Source organism: Oncorhynchus tshawytscha, linkage group LG08 (assembly GCF_018296145.1).
Source record: "Oncorhynchus tshawytscha isolate Ot180627B linkage group LG08, Otsh_v2.0, whole genome shotgun sequence".
In the NCBI taxonomy this organism is placed as follows: domain Eukaryota; kingdom Metazoa; phylum Chordata; class Actinopteri; order Salmoniformes; family Salmonidae; genus Oncorhynchus; species Oncorhynchus tshawytscha.
This window is the reverse complement of record NC_056436.1, coordinates 89,805,812-89,822,663: the sequence shown is the minus strand read 5'-3', so window position 1 is coordinate 89,822,663 and position 16,852 is coordinate 89,805,812. Positions and strand designations below refer to the sequence as shown.

General features: G+C 47.1%; 1 protein-coding gene and 1 long non-coding RNA gene across 2 annotated transcripts in view; both read right to left on the bottom strand.

Moving 5' to 3' along the window:
* Positions 1 to 6,730: 6,730 nt before the first annotated feature.
* Positions 6,731 to 7,611, bottom strand: LOC121846962. The gene is made up of 2 exons (XR_006083967.1): positions 7,524 to 7,611; positions 6,731 to 7,417 (listed from the first exon to the last, which is right to left on the bottom strand). It is a non-coding gene; the product is annotated as an uncharacterized LOC121846962 (long non-coding RNA).
* A 39-nt stretch (positions 7,612 to 7,650) lies between these two features.
* LOC112256991 (iron-sulfur clusters transporter ABCB7, mitochondrial-like) overlaps positions 7,651 to 16,852 on the bottom strand; it is a 63,076-nt gene continuing 53,874 nt past the window's right edge. Inside the window, exons 13-16 of the mRNA XM_042326176.1 lie at positions 16,196 to 16,367; positions 14,487 to 14,590; positions 13,253 to 13,360; positions 7,651 to 8,351 (exon numbers count right to left, since the gene is read on the bottom strand). Of these exons, the coding sequence (XP_042182110.1) occupies positions 8,133 to 8,351; positions 13,253 to 13,360; positions 14,487 to 14,590; positions 16,196 to 16,367 (603 nt within the window). The 3' untranslated portion in view covers positions 7,651 to 8,132. The remainder of the gene's footprint in view (positions 8,352 to 13,252; positions 13,361 to 14,486; positions 14,591 to 16,195; positions 16,368 to 16,852) is intronic.

The window sequence follows — 16,852 nt, the reverse complement described above, 5'->3', positions numbered from 1 at the left end:
CCATCAGAAGAATCCTGGAACATATTCCAGTCTGTGCTAACAAAACAGTCCTTTAGTTTAGCATCTGTGTCATCTGACCACTTTTTCTATTGTAAGGTGAGGGTATTCCTGTACATCTCTAGTGTCCTCATAATTAATCAGAGGTAGAGGGCTGAATATAGCCAACAGAAGATAAAGGGAAATCACACTGAATGTTAAGTTGACACTATGTTTAGCCTTGAACCAGGTAAATCATTGACAACGTTCTCTTTTCCAGTAATGACCTGAACAAGATGAGACACTGTGTATTCTCATGGCAGGTGTGGGTTCACGTTAACTCATATCAGAGGTGGTGTGCACAACACAACACACCACACAAACACCTTCATAGGATATTGTTCTCTCCTGTGGTTGTTGCAATAGATGGTTGTATTTGAATTGTGTCTTCAAATAAACACACAAGCTGTAAAGAATGTTCATGTTTCACTTAGTTGGAAGTACCAAGACCTGATGATCGCCATAGTAACAAATTATGACGACAGCGATTGTTTTAGAATACCTTCCCAGCTCAAGGAAAATATTCTAAGGCTGGCAACAAGGTAGAGGGACCAATTGGGCTGGTGAATGAATCTAAAGGACATGGCAGCAACATGGGGGGGTCACCTCACTGGGCTGGTGAATGAATCTAAAGGACATGGCAGCAACATGGGGGGGGCTCACCTCACTGGGCTGGTGAATGGATCTAAAGGACATGGCAGCAACATGGGGGGGCTGGTGAATCACCTCACTGGGCTGGTGAATGGATCTAAAGGACATGGCAGCAACATGGGGGTCACCTCACTGGGCTCACCTCACTGGGCTGGTGAATGGATCTAAAGGACATGGCAGCAACATGGGGGGGTCACCTCACTGGGGAGAAAATGAACTGTGAACTGAGGAGACTATGGGGAGGATATGAACTGAGGAGACTATGGGGAGGATATGAACTGAGAAGACTATGGGGAGGATATAAACTGAGGAGACTATGGGGAGGATATGAACTGAGGAGACTATGGGGAGGATATGAACTGAGGAGACCATGGGGAGGATATAAACTGAGGAGACCATGGGGAGGATATGAACTGAGGAGACTATGGGGAGGATATAAACTGAGGAGACCATGGGGAGGATATGAACTGAGGAGACTATGGGGAGGATATGGGGGTGAAACTGAGGAGACTATGGGGAGGATATGAACTGAGGAGACTATGGGGAGGATATGAACTGAGGAGACCATGGGGAGGATATGAACTGAGGAGACCATGGGGAGGATATGAACTGAGGGACCATGGGGAGGATATGAAACTGAGGAGACTATGGGGAGGATATGAACTGAGGAGACTATGGGGAGGATATGAACTGAGGAGACCATGGGGAGGATATGAACTGAGGAGACCATGGGGAGGATATGAACTGAGGAGACCTATGGGGAGGATATGAACTGAGGAGACTATGGGGAGGATATGAACTGAGGAGACCATGGGGAGGATATGAACTGAGGAGACTATGGGGAGGATATGAACTGAGGAGACCATGGGGAGGATATGAACTGAGGAGACTATGGGGAGGATATGAACTGAGGAGACCATGGGGAGGATATGAAGACTGGGGAGGATAGGAGACTATGGGGAGGATATGAACTGAGGAGACTATGGGGAGGATATGAACTGAGGAGACCATGGGGGGGAGGATAGGATATAAACTGAGGGGGAGACTATGGGGAGACTAGGGGAGGATATGAACTGAGGAGACTATGGGGAGGATATGAACTGAGGAGACTATGGGGAGAGGATATGAACTGAGGAGACTATGGGGAGGATATGAACTGAGGAGACTATGGGGAGGATATGAACTGAGGAGACCATGGGGAGGATTTAAACTGAGGAGACTATGGGGGGAGGATATGAACTGAGGAGACTATGGGGAGGATATGAACTGAGGAGACTATGGGGAGGATATGAACTGAGGAGACTATGGGGAGGATATGAACTGAGGAGACCATGGGGAGGATATAAACTGAGGAGACTATGGGGAGGATATGAACTGAGGAGACTATGGGGAGGATATGAACTGAGGAGACTATGGGGAGGATATGAAATATAAACTGAAGAGACTGCCAACACAGAACTAGAACAAAGGAGCATTAGCATTTAGCATAAACTGAGGGAATGGATATAAGGATTAGCATTTAGCAAAGTCAAGGCAACATTATGTATATAGTAGTTAGGACAGTTAGTAAAGTAGACTGGTAGGGAGGAAGTATGGGGCCACCCAGTGGCATCACCAAGCAAACTAGACTGGTAGGGAGGAAGTACCGGGCCGTGGCATCACCAAGCAAACTAGACTGGTAGGGAGGAAGTACCGGGCCACCCCGTGGCATCACCAAGCAAACTAGACTGGTAGGGAGGAAGTACCGGGCCACCCCGTGGCATCACCAAGCAAACTAGACTGGGAGGGAGGAAGTACCGGGCCGTGGCATCACCAAGCAAACTAGACTGGTAGGGAGGAAGTACCGGGCCACCCCGTGGCATCACCAAGCAAACTAGACTGGGAGGGAGGAAGTACCGGGCCACCCCGTGGCATCACCAAGCAAACTAGACTGGGAGGGAGGAAGTACCGGGCCACCCTGTGGCATCACCAAGCAAACTAGACTGGTAGGGAGGAAGTACCGGGCCCCTGTGGCATCACCAAGCAAACTAGACTGGTAGGGAGGAAGTACCGGGCCACCCTGTGGCATCACCAAGCCCTGGTAGGGAGGAAGTACCATGGCATCAGGGCAACCACCAGAGTGGCATCACCAAGCAAACTAGACTGGTAGGGAGGAAGTACCGGGCCATGGCATCAGGGAGGAGGAACCATACAGAACGGCTGGTGTGTTATCCATAGAAAATGCAATGAATAAAAATCTGGATCCTTCAAACTCAACTCCGGACCGCCAAGCCAGTTCCACTTCGTGTTTTCATTGTTCCCCTTTAATCGGGGACTGGTTTAGACCTGTGACACCAGGTGGGTGATTCCCCTCTAATCAGGGTCTGGTTTAGACCTGTGACACCAGGTGGGTGATTCCCCTTTAATCGGGGACTGGTTTAGACCTGTGACACCAGGTGGATGATCCCCCTTTAATCAGGGGCTGGTTTAGACCTGTGACACCAGGTGGATGATTCCCTTTGGAATCGGGGGCTGGTTTAGACCTGTGACACCAGGTGGATGATTCCCTTTAATCGGGGATTGGTTTAGACCTGTGACACCAGGTGGGTGATTCCCCTTTAATCGGGGACTGGTTTAGACCTGTGACACCAGGTGGGTGATTCCCTTTAATCGGGGATTGGTTTAGACCTGTGACACCAGGTGGGTGATTCCCCTTTAATCGGGGCTGGTTTAGACCTGTGACACCAGGTGGGTGATTCCCTTTAATCAGGGACTGGTTTAGACCTGTGACACCAGGTGGGTGATTCCCCTTTAATCAGGGACTGGTTTAGACCTGGGACACCAGGTGGGTGATTCCCCTTTAATCAGGGACTGGTTTAGACCTGTGACACCAGGTGGGTGATTCCCCTTTAATCAGGGACTGGTTTAGACCTGTGACACCAGGTGGGTGATTCCCCTTTAATCGGGGACTGGTTTAGACCTGTGACACCAGGTGGATGATCCCCCTTTAATCAGGGGCTGGTTTAGACCTGTGACACCAGGTGGATGATTCCCCTTTAATCGGGGACTGGTTTAGACCTGTGACACCAGGTGGGTGATTCCCCTTTAATCAGGGACTGGTTTAGACCTGTGACACCAGGTGGGTGATTCCCTTTAATCAGGGACTGGTTTAGACCTGTGACACCAGGTGGGTGATTCCCTTTAATCTGGGATTGGTTTAGACCTGTGACACCAGGTGGGTGATTCCCTTTAATCTGGGATTGGTTTAGACCTGTGACACCAGGTGGGTGATTCCCCTTTAATCAGGGACTGGTTTAGACCTGTGACACCAGGTGGATGATTCCCTTTAATCAGGGACTGGTTTAGACCTGTGACACCAGGTGGGTGATTCCCTTTAATCAGTGACTGGTTTAGACCTGTGACACCAGGTGGGTGATTCCCCTTTAATCGGGGACTGGTTTAGACCTGTGACACCAGGTGGATGATCCCCCTTTAATCAGGGATTGGTTTAGACCTGTGACACCAGGTGGGTGATTCCCTTTAATCTGGGATTGGTTTAGACGTGTGACACCAGGTGGGTGATTCCCCTTTAATCAGGGACTGGTTTAGACCTGTGACACCAGGTGGATGATTCCCTTTAATCAGGGACTGGTTTAGACCTGTGACACCAGGTGGGTGATTCCCCTTTAATCGGGGACTGGTTTAGACCTTTGACACCAGGTGGGTGCAATTAATTATCAGGTAGAACAGAAAAGCAGCAGGCTCCGGACATTAAGAAAGACCTCCTCTTCATCAGACTGACGGATAATAGGAACAATCTGAGTCTCACTGCTCTTTATTCAGGTTATCACACAAAAACACCATGTTCTTTCTCCAATGCCTTTACATAATTATACACATTGTAATGTCTTTCTTTCTGTGTTCCGTTCTAACAAACTGTACACGATGACATCATGCAACATGGGCACTGATCTGGCAAATACACTTTAATGTTCTTACTCAGTCCTGTTCTTACTCAGTCCTGTTCTTACTCAGTCCTGTTCCTACTCAGTCCGGTTCCTACTCAGTCCGGTTCCTACTCAGTCCGGTTCCTACTCAGTCCGGTTCCTACTCAGTCCGGTTCTTACTCAGTCCGGTTCTTACTCAGTCCGGTTCTTACTCAGTCCAGTTCTTACTCAGTCCAGTTCTTCACTGGTCAGTCCTGTTCCTACTCAGTCCGGTTCCTACTCAGTCCGGTTCCTACTCAGTCCGGTTCTTACTCAGTCCTGTTCCTACTTCTTACAGTCCGGTTCTTACTCAGTCCTGTTCTTACTCAGTCCTGTTCTTACTCAGTCCTGGTCTTACTCAGTCCTGGTTCCTACTCAGTCCGGTTCTTACTCAGTCATGTTCTTACTCAGTCATGTTCTTACTCAGTCCTGGTCTTACTCAGTCCATGTTCTTATTCAGTCCTGTTCTTACTCAGTCATGTTCTTATTCAGTCCTGTTCTTACTCAGTCCTGGTCTTACTCAGTCCGGTTCTTACTCAGTCCGGTTCTTACTCAGTCCGGTTCTTATTCAGTCATGTTCTTACTCCAGTCCTGTTCTTACTCAGTCCTGTTCTTACTCAGTCCTGTTCTTATTCAGTCCTGGTCTTACTCAGTCCTGGTTCCTACTCAGTCCGGTTCATACTCAGTCCGGTTCATACTCAGTCTGGTTCATACTTACAGTCTGGTTCTTACTCAGTCCTGTTCTTACTCAGTCCATCAGTCCGGTTCTTACTCAGTCCGGTTCTTACTCAGTCCGGTTCTTACTCAGTCCGGTTCTTACTCAGTCCGGTTCATACTCAGTCTGGTTCAGTACTCAGTCTGGTTCTTACTCAGTCCTGTTCTTACTCAGTCCATCAGTCCGGTTCTTACTCAGTCCTGTTCTTACTCAGTCCGGTTCTTACTCAGTCCGGTTCTTACTCAGTCCGGTTCTTACTCAGTCCATCAGTCCTGTTCTTACTCAGTCCTGTTCTTACTCAGTCCATCAGTCCTGTTCTTACTCAGTCCATCAGTCCTGTTCTTACTCAGCCCTGTTCTTACTCAGTGTGGTTCTTACTCAGTCCTGTTCTTACTCAGTCCTGTTCTTACTCAGTCCTGTTCTTACTAAGTCCTGTTCTTACTCAGTGTGGTTCTTACTCAGTGTGGTTCTTACTCAGTGTGGTTCTTACTCAGTCCTGTTCTTACTCAGTCCTGTTCTTACTCAGTCCTGTTCTTACTCCAGTCCTGTTCATACTCAGTCCTGTTCTTATACCATCAGTCTGGTTCATACTCAGTCCTGGTTCTTACTCAGTCCATGTCCTGTTCTTACTCAGTCCATCAGTCCTGTTCTTACTCAGTCCATCAGTCCTGTTCTTACTCAGTCCGGTTCTTACTCAGTCCATCAGTTCTTATTCAGTCCGGTTCTTACTCAGTCCGGTTCTTACTCAGTCATGTTCTTACTCAGTCATGTTCTTATTCAGTCCTGGTCTTACTCAGTCCTGGTCTTACTCAGTCCGGTTCATACTCAGTCCGGTTCATACTCAGTCCGGTTCATACTCAGTCCGGTTCATACTCAGTCTGGTTCTTACTCAGTCTGGTTCTTACTCAGTCCTGTTCTTACTCAGTCCTGTTCTTACTCAGTCCATCAGTCCTGTTCTTACTCAGTCCATCAGTCCTGTTCTTACTCAGTCCATCAGTCCTGTTCTTACTCAGTCCTGTTCTTACTCAGTCCATCAGTCCTGTTTTTCCACAGTCCTGTTCTTACTCAGTCCATCAGTCCTGTTCTTACTCAGTCCTCAGTTCTTACTCAGTCCATCAGTCCTGTCCATCAGTCCTGTTCTTACTCAGTCCTCAGTTTTTTACTCAGTCCTGTTCTTAGTCCATCAGTCCTGTTCTTACTCAGTCCATCAGTCCTGTTCAGTCCTACTCAGTCCATCAGTCCTGTTCTTACTCCAGTCCTGTTCTTACTCAGTCCATCAGTCCTGTTCTTACTCAGTCCTGTTCTTACTCAGTCCATCAGTTTCCTACTCAGTCCATCAGTCCTGTTCTTCCACAGTCCTGTTCTTAGTCCATCAGTCCTGTTCTTACTCAGTCCATCAGTCCTGTTCTTACTCAGTCCTGTTCTTACTCAGTCCATCAGTCCTGTTCTTACTCAGTCCATCAGTCCTGTTCTTACTCAGTCCTGTTCTTACTCAGTCCATCAGTCCTGTTCTTACTCAGTCCATCAGTCCTGTTCTTACTCAGTCCTGTTCTTACTCAGTCCTGTTCTTACTCAGTCCATCAGTCCTGTTCTTACTCAGTCCTGTTCTTACTCAGTCCATCAGTCCTGTTCTTACTCAGTCCATCAGTCCTGTTCTTACTCAGTCCTGTTCTTACTCAGTCCATCAGTCCTGTTCTTACTCAGTCCTGTTCTTACTCAGTCCATCAGTCCTGTTCTTACTCAGTCCTGTTCTTACTCAGTCCATCAGTCCTGTTCTTACTCAGTCCTGTTCTTACTCAGTCCTGTTCTTACTCAGTCCTGTTCTTACTCAGTCCTGTTCTTACTCAGTCCTGTTCTTACTCAGTCCTGTTCTTACTCAGTCCTGTTCTTACTCAGTCCTGTTCTTACTCAGTCCTGTTCTTACTCAGTCCTGTTCTTATTCAGTCCTGTTCTTACTCAGTCCTGTTCTTACTCAGTCCATCAGTCCTGTTCTTATTCAGTCCATCAGTCCTGTTCTTACTCAGTCCATCAGTCCTGTTCTTACTCAGTCCTGTTCTTACTCAGTCCATCAGTCCTGTTCTTACTCAGTCCATCAGTCCTGTTCTTACTCAGTCCATCAGTCCTGTTCTTACTCAGTCCATCAGTCCTGTTCTTACCATCAGTCCTGTTCTTACTCAGTCCTGTTCTTACTCAGTCCATCAGTCCTGTTCTTACTCAGTCCATCAGTCCTGTTCTTACTCAGTCCTCCTGTTCTTAGTCCATCAGTCCTGTTCTTACTCAGTCCATCAGTCCTGTTCTTACTCAGTCCATCAGTCCTGTTCTTACTCAGTCCTGTTCTTACTCAGTCCATCAGTCCTGTTCTTACTCAGTCCATCAGTCCTGTTCTTACTCAGTCCATCAGTCCTGTTCTTACTCAGTCCTGTTCTTACTCAACCCTATACACCATGATGTCATCATATACAAGATCTCTTATGCGTGGTTTGTCCTGAGATGATTGGTAGATGAACACTGCCTCTCTGTAGACATCAGCCAATGGCAGATAGGCTTCCTTCTCAGTCTCCTCTTCGGCCACCAATCGCCTTCTCAAGAGGAGCTAGGGGAGGGGCAGTCAGCCCAGGGTTTGTTGTGGCAGGAGTGAGATGGAGAGGTGTAGATGGCCCCTCCCCTGAGAGAGACTAAAGTTCTGAGGGCAGGCTGTCAGTGAGTGAAGGAAGGAAGGAAGAAGGGAGGACAGGTATTGAGGGATGTCCTTGTCTCTCCTCTCCTCAACAGGAGCAGTTCCCACAGCCCTTGACACTGTTCATGATCTCCTCCTGTAGTTTCTTCCTCTCCTCCTCCTTCTGGCTGAGTCTCTCTGGCTGCAGTTCCACCGGGCTGTTCTTAATGTTCAGTATCTTACTGTTCTGAGTGTTCCACAGGTCAGCATACAGAGAGCCTGGAGTAGCCAGGAGAGAGTGGTGGTCCCCTCGCTCTGCTATCTTACCCTGGAGGAGGAGGGGAGACAGAGGGAGGACAGAGAGAGGGAGAGACAGAGGATTATTCTACTATAAAGTCTAGTTGAGTCCGACTAAAGTCCATGTAAAAAGGACTTTGACACAGAATGCAGTATTGAATGGGAGAGATCGAGAATTAATTATAATATCAACTCTACAGTGATGAATAGTCAACTCTCCGTCTCTCTGAAACCCTCCCTCTCTACCTGACTCTTCCCTGCTCTCCGTCTCTCTGAAACCCTCCCTCTCTACCTGACTCTTCCCTACTCTCCGTCTCTCTGAAACCCTCCCTCTCTCCCTGACCCTTCCCTACTCTCCGTCTCTCTGAAACCCTCCCTCTCTACCTGACTCTTCCCTGCTCTCCGTCTCTCTGAAACCCTCCCTCTCTACCTGACTCTTCCCTACTCTCTGTCTCTGAAACCCTCCCTCTCTCCCTGACCCTTCCCTCTCTCCGTCTCTCTGAAACCCTCCCTCTCTCCCTGACCCTTCCCTACTCTCCGTCTCTCTGAAACCCTCCCTCTCTACCTGACTCTTCCCTACTCTCTGTCTCTGAAACCCTCCCTCTCTCCCTGACCCTTCCCTACTCTCCGTCTCTCTGAAACCCTCCCTCTCTACCTGACTCTTCCCTGCTCTCCGTCTCTCTGAAACCCTCCCTCTCTACCTGACTCTTCCCTGCTATCCGTCTCTCTGAAACCCTCCCTCTCTACCTGACTCTTCCCTACTATCCGTCTCTCTGAAACCCTCCCTCTCTACCTGACTCTTCCCTACTATCCGTCTCTCTGAAACCCTCCCTCTCTACCTGACTCTTCCCGACTATCCGTCTCTCTGAAACCCTCCCTCTCTACCTGACTCTTCCCTACTCTCCGTCTCTCTGAAACCCTCCCTCTCTACCTGACTCTTCCCTACTGGCACACAGCAGCACACACCCCTCCCTCCCGTCCCTCCCTCACCCGCCCACCCACTCAGTAATAAAAGTATCCCACCCCCCAGGGAGCGAGGCAGAAGTGTTGGCACCGTGGGCATGCACGTAACTGACTGTTTCTAACTCTGTGACTTAACGAGCCGACACCATGGCGACACGGAATAACACGCCTCCTCGCCACGACGACCTTCTGATCTCTCCATCTGACGCTCTGCCTCTGCTCACGGGGGAACATGGAAAACATCACCAACAGCTTTCAAAGAGCTAAGACACACCACAAGACAAACCAAACCTCAACCCCCTCTCCTCTCCTCTTTCTATTCCGCATTCCTCTCTCCTCCTACCTCACTAGATTAATGTTGTAAGTGAGAACACTACCTCAATAGATATAGTAGCCAAAAGAGGTACATAACTAACTAAACTTAGCGAAGGTTGTTGAGAACCTTCGCTAAGTGTGTTGTTGAGAATCTTCGCTAAGTGTGTTGTTGAGAACCTTCGCTAAGTGTGTTGTTGAGAACCTTCGCTAAGTGTGTTGTTGAGGACCTTCGCTAAGTGTGTTGTTGAGAACCTTCGCTAAGTGTGTTGTTGAGGACCTTCGCTAAGTGTGTTGTTGAGGACCTTCACTAAGTGTGTTGTTGAGAATCTTCGCTAAGTGTGTTGTTGAGAACCTTCGCTAAGTGTGTTGTTGAGGCATTTGTCGATACTGATAGGATCGAAAGAAAGGTAGTGCTGCTCTCGGATCAGATTTCGTTATTCAAATCTTTCCTTAACACTAGAATTATTCCACAATACTGACGACAGATCAGCTCCTGGAGAGATATTAGGCCTACCACCAATAGTAGCTATTATTGAGGCATCTCATTCTAATGCCTATCCTATAATTGTGACTCGTTTCAGGAAACTAGGCGTATGTCACACGTCACTACTTCACAGGAGGCATTTGAACGTAACATACTTGATTGACAGAAATGCCTTCTGGAACATTTGAACTTTCATGTGCCTTCATAACAAACTTATATGCCATCTGTAAATCCAAATACAATTGTTAAATTCCGTGGCTAGATGGTTTGCCAAAAGGGAAAAGACAGGAACCTTCCCGCTAGCCATGATTGGCTGAGATAATGGATGGGCTAGACATGTCAAGAGATGAGTTCAGATTGGTCTGATAGGCTAGAGATGCCGAGAGATGAGTTCGGATTGGTCTGATAGGCTAGACATGTCAAGAGATGAGTTTGGATTGGTCTGTCACGAAGGACTGTGAGCTGCTCAGTATGTTTTTAATATGTTATTTTACCTTTATTTAACTGGGCAAGTCAGTTATAAACACATTCTTATTTTCAATAACGGCTTAGGAACAGAGACTTGTTCAAGGGCAAAAGGACAGATTTTTACCTTGTCAGCTCAGGGATTCGATCTTGCAACCTTTCGGTTACTGGCCCAACTCTCTTACTACTAGGCTACCTGCCGATCTACATACACCTACAGTATGTGACTGTCTGATCACCTACAGTATGTATGTTAATAGTCCAACGCTCTAACCACTAGGCTACCTGCTACCCCAGTGGCTGGGCCTGGCACCCCAGTGGGTGGGCCTGGTATCCCAGTGGGTGGGCCTACTACCCCAGCGGGTGGGCCTACTACCCCAGTGGCTGGGCCTGGTATCCCAGTGGGTGGGCTTACTACCCCAGCAGGTGGGCCTGGTACCCCAGTGGGTGGGCCTATGCCCTCCAAGGCCCAACCATGGCTACGCCGTTACCCAGTCATTTGAAATCCATAGATCACGACCAAATTAATTAATTTAAATTCACTTATTTCCTTATATGAACTGTAACTCAGTAAAAACGTTTAAATTGTTGCATGTTGCGTTTATATTTTTGTTCATTTCCAGATTTGATATGTTTGTAATTTTGTCAGAAAGTCGATTTCATTGCAAGTTAAAGCGTACAGTTAGCTAGCTAGCTAACGTTAGTTGGCTGGCTGTCCAAAGTTACATGTATGATCTGTCATGACGTTGACCCGAGGGGGAGGTTTATGACCTCCATAAATACCTTTTCTCTTTTTCCTCTCTCAACTCTACCTGTACTGTGACTATTGAAAATCCCTTTGTTAAACATAGAGAGTCGGGGAACATCAAAAGTTGGGGGGAAAGGAAGCATATTTCGGTAATCCAACCAGCTGAAAAAATGCGTTGGTACTTAATGAATATGATGTCAATTCGGTTGTCATCTGAGAAATTCTTATTAATGATAGGATGGCATAAACTCTATCTTGGAAAGTCTACACATTATAGTTATCAGATTCACATGGAATTGCTGTGCAATTTAAATGTTTAAATATGAAGCTATTTGTGAAAAGATGAAATGTAATTTTAGCTTCCAAATGAGAGAATTGGGTTTTCATAAGGTTAGCGCTCTGCTCAATCAGTGGCCCGCCCCTGTGAAGAGACCTTGGTTATAAACTATGAAACACACCCTTCTCTCCCTCCACTATATAAGCCCTTATATATAACTTTCTGTCCCAAGTACGCGAGGCCTGCAGCCTCTGCGTTAAAAGGGCAAATAACTTTCTGTTCTGGGTACATTAGGACGACGATCCAATGTCAGAAGGATTCAGATAATAACTACAGAACGAAGCCAACCTCAGCTTGAGCTTTGGTTGCGAATGGTATGAACTTTGAACTCTTATTCACTACAGAAGTGATACCTCCTAGCCGTTGAGTTAGCAGCGGCCGCTGTAAACATGGGCTAGGGAAGGACGGACGACGGAACCAGTCTAACACACAACAACAATACTACAACGTATCCAGTTTACCACCAGAGACATTCTTGCGAGGACAGGAAGATCTCTGTACAATATTTATCTTGCAGTCATCTCGGTTTTCAGCCTATACTCTATTTATCTTGCAGTCATCTCGGTTTTCAGCCTATACTCTATTTATCTTGCAGTCATCTCGGTTTTCAGCCTATACTCTATTTATCTTGCAGTCATCTCGGTTTTCAGCCTATACTCTATTTATCTTGCAGTCATCTAGGTTTTCAGCCTATACTCTATTTATCTTGCAGTCATCTAGGTTTTCAGCCTATACTCTATTTATCTTGCATCTTTTCAGACTACACTATTTTGCAGTCAAATTGACACATAATAATGTTGATTATGTGTTTAGTGGAGTTTTATTAGGAAGTGACCGCTGATATCTTCAGAACAAAAGGTGACCACAAATAAGCTGACATACAATTACCATTATCTTAATAACAATATCTAAATAACAAGTGTTTTCAACTTTACTGTTCTAGTGGTCTGAGGTAGTCGGTAAATAATGAGTGTTTTCAACTTTACTAACGATGGTTTTAATGATGCGGTCTCAAGGGTCTGTTCTGATGTGTGGTGTGTGTGTTGCAAGTTGTCCTGGTGGATGGAAATTAAGATCAACCAAATGCGCCAAGATTTGGGACCTGAATGTTATTCGAGGTAGAAGAAATCGTGGTCTAATATCCCAAATCCTAAAACACGTCCAGTGATTTTTGAACATTTCCTGTTGAAAAGTGATATCCGGGGCAGCAATAACCTAGTGGTTAGAGCGTTGGGCCAGCAATCAAAAGGTTGCTGGATCGAATCCCAGAGCTGACATGGTAAAAATCTGTTGTTCTGCCCCTGAACAGGCAGTTAACCCACTGTTCCTAGGCCGTCATTGAAAATAAGAATTTGTTCTTAACTGACTTAACTGACTTAAGGTTAAAAGAAATATATATAATAATAATATATCCCAAGTATATAACTACTCCTTGAAGTTTGCAGTTGTATAAAATAAAATTGTTTTGTTCCCAAATGTTTTTGTTTTTTACCCTTCAGTGTGCGTAATTTTCTGTATTTATACTTGGGATAACACTTTTCAACAGGAAAAGTTAAAAATATTAAAATAAAATAAAAAAGCTCCCTCCTTGGAATAATCACTATGAGAAGGTCTTCTTACCTTGTTGAGTACGATGATCTCGTCTGCGTCTACGATGGTGGACAGTCTGTGAGCGATGAACACGGACGTCCGGTCCTGGACCAGACCCTTCATGGAACTAAGAATGTTCTAGAAGTACACAGAATCAACATGAAGTATTAGAAATAGTTCTAGAACGCTCTAGAATGAATTATTCGAAATTGTACTAGAATTTTGTAGGGAAACAGAGGAACATAAAGTATTAGAAACAGTTCTAGAATGTTCCAGAACAACACAGGAACACCAAGTATTAGAAATAGTTCTAGAACTTTCTACAACACAGAAACATTGAATGTTACAAATAGTTCTAGAAGGGTCTAGAACAACACAGGAACATGAAGAATTCAAAATGATTTCCAGAATGTTTCCAGAAAGTATTGTTTTTTTTGGCAAGGAAAATATCGATATCGGCCAAAAATGTCATATCCGTGCATCATTAGTTAGGAGCCCGTAAAATGGCAGCCATCCCCTACGGCGCCATTATTATGGAACACAGGAACATCAAGTGTTAGAAATAGTTCTAGAACACTGTAGAGAAACAACACAGGAACATCAAGTGTTAGAAATAGTTCTAGAACACTGTAGAGAAACAACACAGGAACATCAAGTGTTAGAAATAGTTCTAGAACACTGTAGAGAAACAACACAGGAACATTAAGTGTTAGAAATAGTTCTAGAACACTGTAGAGAAACAACACAGGAACATCAAGTGTTAGAAATAGTTCTAGAACACTGTAGAGAAACAACACAGGAACATCAAGTGTTAGAAATAGTTCTAGAACACTGTAGAGAAACAACACAGGAACATCAAGTGTTAGAAATAGTTCTAGAATGTTCTAGGAGTACACCGATGCCAATATGACAGGCAGGATATATATGAAGCCGGTTTCTCTGAGAAAATGTCATTAAAACCACTAAGTCAACACAGCAGCAGCCAGCAATATCTCCTGTCATCATCCCCCCTCCTGCCCACCCCTGTGTGCTCCTGATAATATTTACATATGCTCATATAAAAAGCTTCACAATAAGAAAGCAGTACACATCTACATGTAATTCAGTATGAAACTTTAACAGGACATGTGGCCAGTTCTCTCCAACTTCAGGGCACAGTGTACTCTATCCCCTAACATCTACGCAGCTGATTGGTTGGTTGGTAAACTGAGCTGCAGAAGAAACCACAGCTGATTCTGTGTGGGTGTGTGGGGGGGGGGGTTACCTCCTCAGTGATAGAGTCCAGTGAGGAGGTAGCTTCATCATACAGCAGGATAGGAGGGTTCTTCAGTATGGCCCTGGCTATGGCCACACGCTGCTTCTCCCCACCTGAAACACACACAGCAAGTCAATAATACAGTCTTGAAACACACGGCAACAGAAACATAACAGCAAGTCAATAATGCAGTCTATTTGAGGTAGATATTTGAGTCCCCTCCCCCGACCAGGGTGTGTCTGACCTACCTGGTAGTTTGAGTCCCCTCTCCCGACCAGGGTGTGTCTGACCTACCTGGTAGTTTTGAGTACCCTCTCCCGACCACGTTGTGTCTGACCTACCTGGTAGTTTGAGTCCCCTCTCCCGACCAGGGTGTGTCTGACCTACCTGACAGTTTGAGTCCCCTCTCCCGACCAGGATGTGTCTGACCTACCTGACAGTTTGAGTCCCCTCCCCGACCAGGTTGTGTCTGACCAGGGTGTGTCTGACCAGGGTGTGTCTGACCTGACAGTTTGACCTACCTGAGTTTGAGTCACCCTCTCCCGACCCTCCTACCTGGTAGTTTGAGTCCCGACCAGGGTGTGTCTGACCTACCTGACAGTTTGAGTCCCCTCTCCCGACCAGGTTGTGTCTGACCTACCTGACAGTTTGAGTCCCCTCCCCCGACCAGGGTGTGTCTGACCTACCTGACAGTTTGAGTCCCCTCTCCCGACCAGGGTGTGTCTGACCTACCTGACAGTTTGAGTCCCCTCCCCCGACCAGGGTGTGTCTGACCTACCTGACAGTTTGAGTCCCCTCTCCCGACCAGGGTGTGTCTGACCTGACAGTTTGAGTCCCCTGGGTGTGTCTGACCTAGTTTGAGTCCCCAGTCCCCCCCCCGACCAGGGTGTGTCTGACCTACCTGACAGTTTGAGTCCCCTCCCCGACCAGGGTGACCTACCTGAGTTTGAGTCCCCTCTCCCGACCAGGTGTGTCTGACCTACCTGACAGTTTGAGTCCCCTCCCCGACCAGGGTGTGTCTGACCTACCTGACAGTTTGAGTCCCCTCTCCCGACCAGGGTGTGTCTGACCTACCTGACAGTTTGAGTCCCCTCTCCCGACCAGGTTGTGTCTGACCTACCTGACAGTTTGAGTCCCCTCCCCAGGGTGTGTCTGACCAGGGTGTGTCTGACCTACCTGACAGTTTGAGTCCCCTCTCCCGACCAGGATGTGTCTGACCTGTGTCTGACCTGACAGTTTGAGTCCCCTCTCCCGACCAGGGTGTGTCTGACCTACCTGGTAGTTTGAGTCCCCTCTCCCGACCAGGGTGTGTCTGATCTACTGGTAGTTTGAGTCCCCTCTCCCGACCAGGGTGTGTCTGACCTGAGTTTGAGTCCCCTCTCCCGACCAGGGTGTGTCTGACCTGACAGTTTGAGTCCCCTCTCCCGACCAGGGTGTGTCTGACCTACCTGGTAGTTTGAGTCCCCTCTCCCGGCCAGGGTGTGTCTGATCTACTGGTAGTTTGAGTCCCCTCTCCCGACCAGGGTGTGTCTGACCTACCTGACAGTTTGAGTCCCCTCTCCTGACCAGGGTGTGTCTGATCTACTGGTAGTTTGAGTCCCCTCTCCCGACCAGGGTGTGTCTGACCTACCTGACAGTTTGAGTCCCCTCTCCCGACCAGGGTGTGTCTGACCTGACAGTTTGAGTCCCCTCTCCCGACCAGGGTGTGTCTGACCTACCTGACAGTTTGAGTCCCCTCTCGCCGACCTGAGTGTCGTATCCGTGGGGCATCCTAAGGATGGCATCGTGGATCCCTGCCAGCCGTGCCACCTGGTACACCTCCTCTGCCGTGGCATTGATGTTCCCGTACTGAAGGTTGTAGAAGATGGTGTTGTGGAAGAGCACTGCATCCTGGGTAGGGAGGAGGGTAGAGAGACAGAGTGAGGGAGGAAACAGTACAGTCAATCAATACCGTCAACTCAACTTGAGGAGAGGACACATCAGGAGAGGACACATCAGGAGAGGACACATCAGGAGAGGACACATCAGGAGAGGAAACACTGTCGTGGCAGAATCAGAATTAGTTGGGTAACATAGATAAGATGTTTTATTTTCATAATATGCTTGTGAGATACTTGTCATTTAGAATGTATCTTGTTGTACTATAGTGGTGGCCGGTTGCAGTGATCTGTTCTCTGTCAGGGGTCAGTTACTTCTCATCAGAATGTATCTTGTTGTACTATAGTGGTGGCCAGTTGCAGTGATCTGTTCTCTGTCAGGGGTCAGTTACTTGGGCCTCAGAGAGGGGAGAGGTCAAGCTTGTCTTCATATGTAAACACATCTTTTAAACCATGTTAAAGGATGATTGAGGGGGAACCAATTATCTCTTGGCTCCA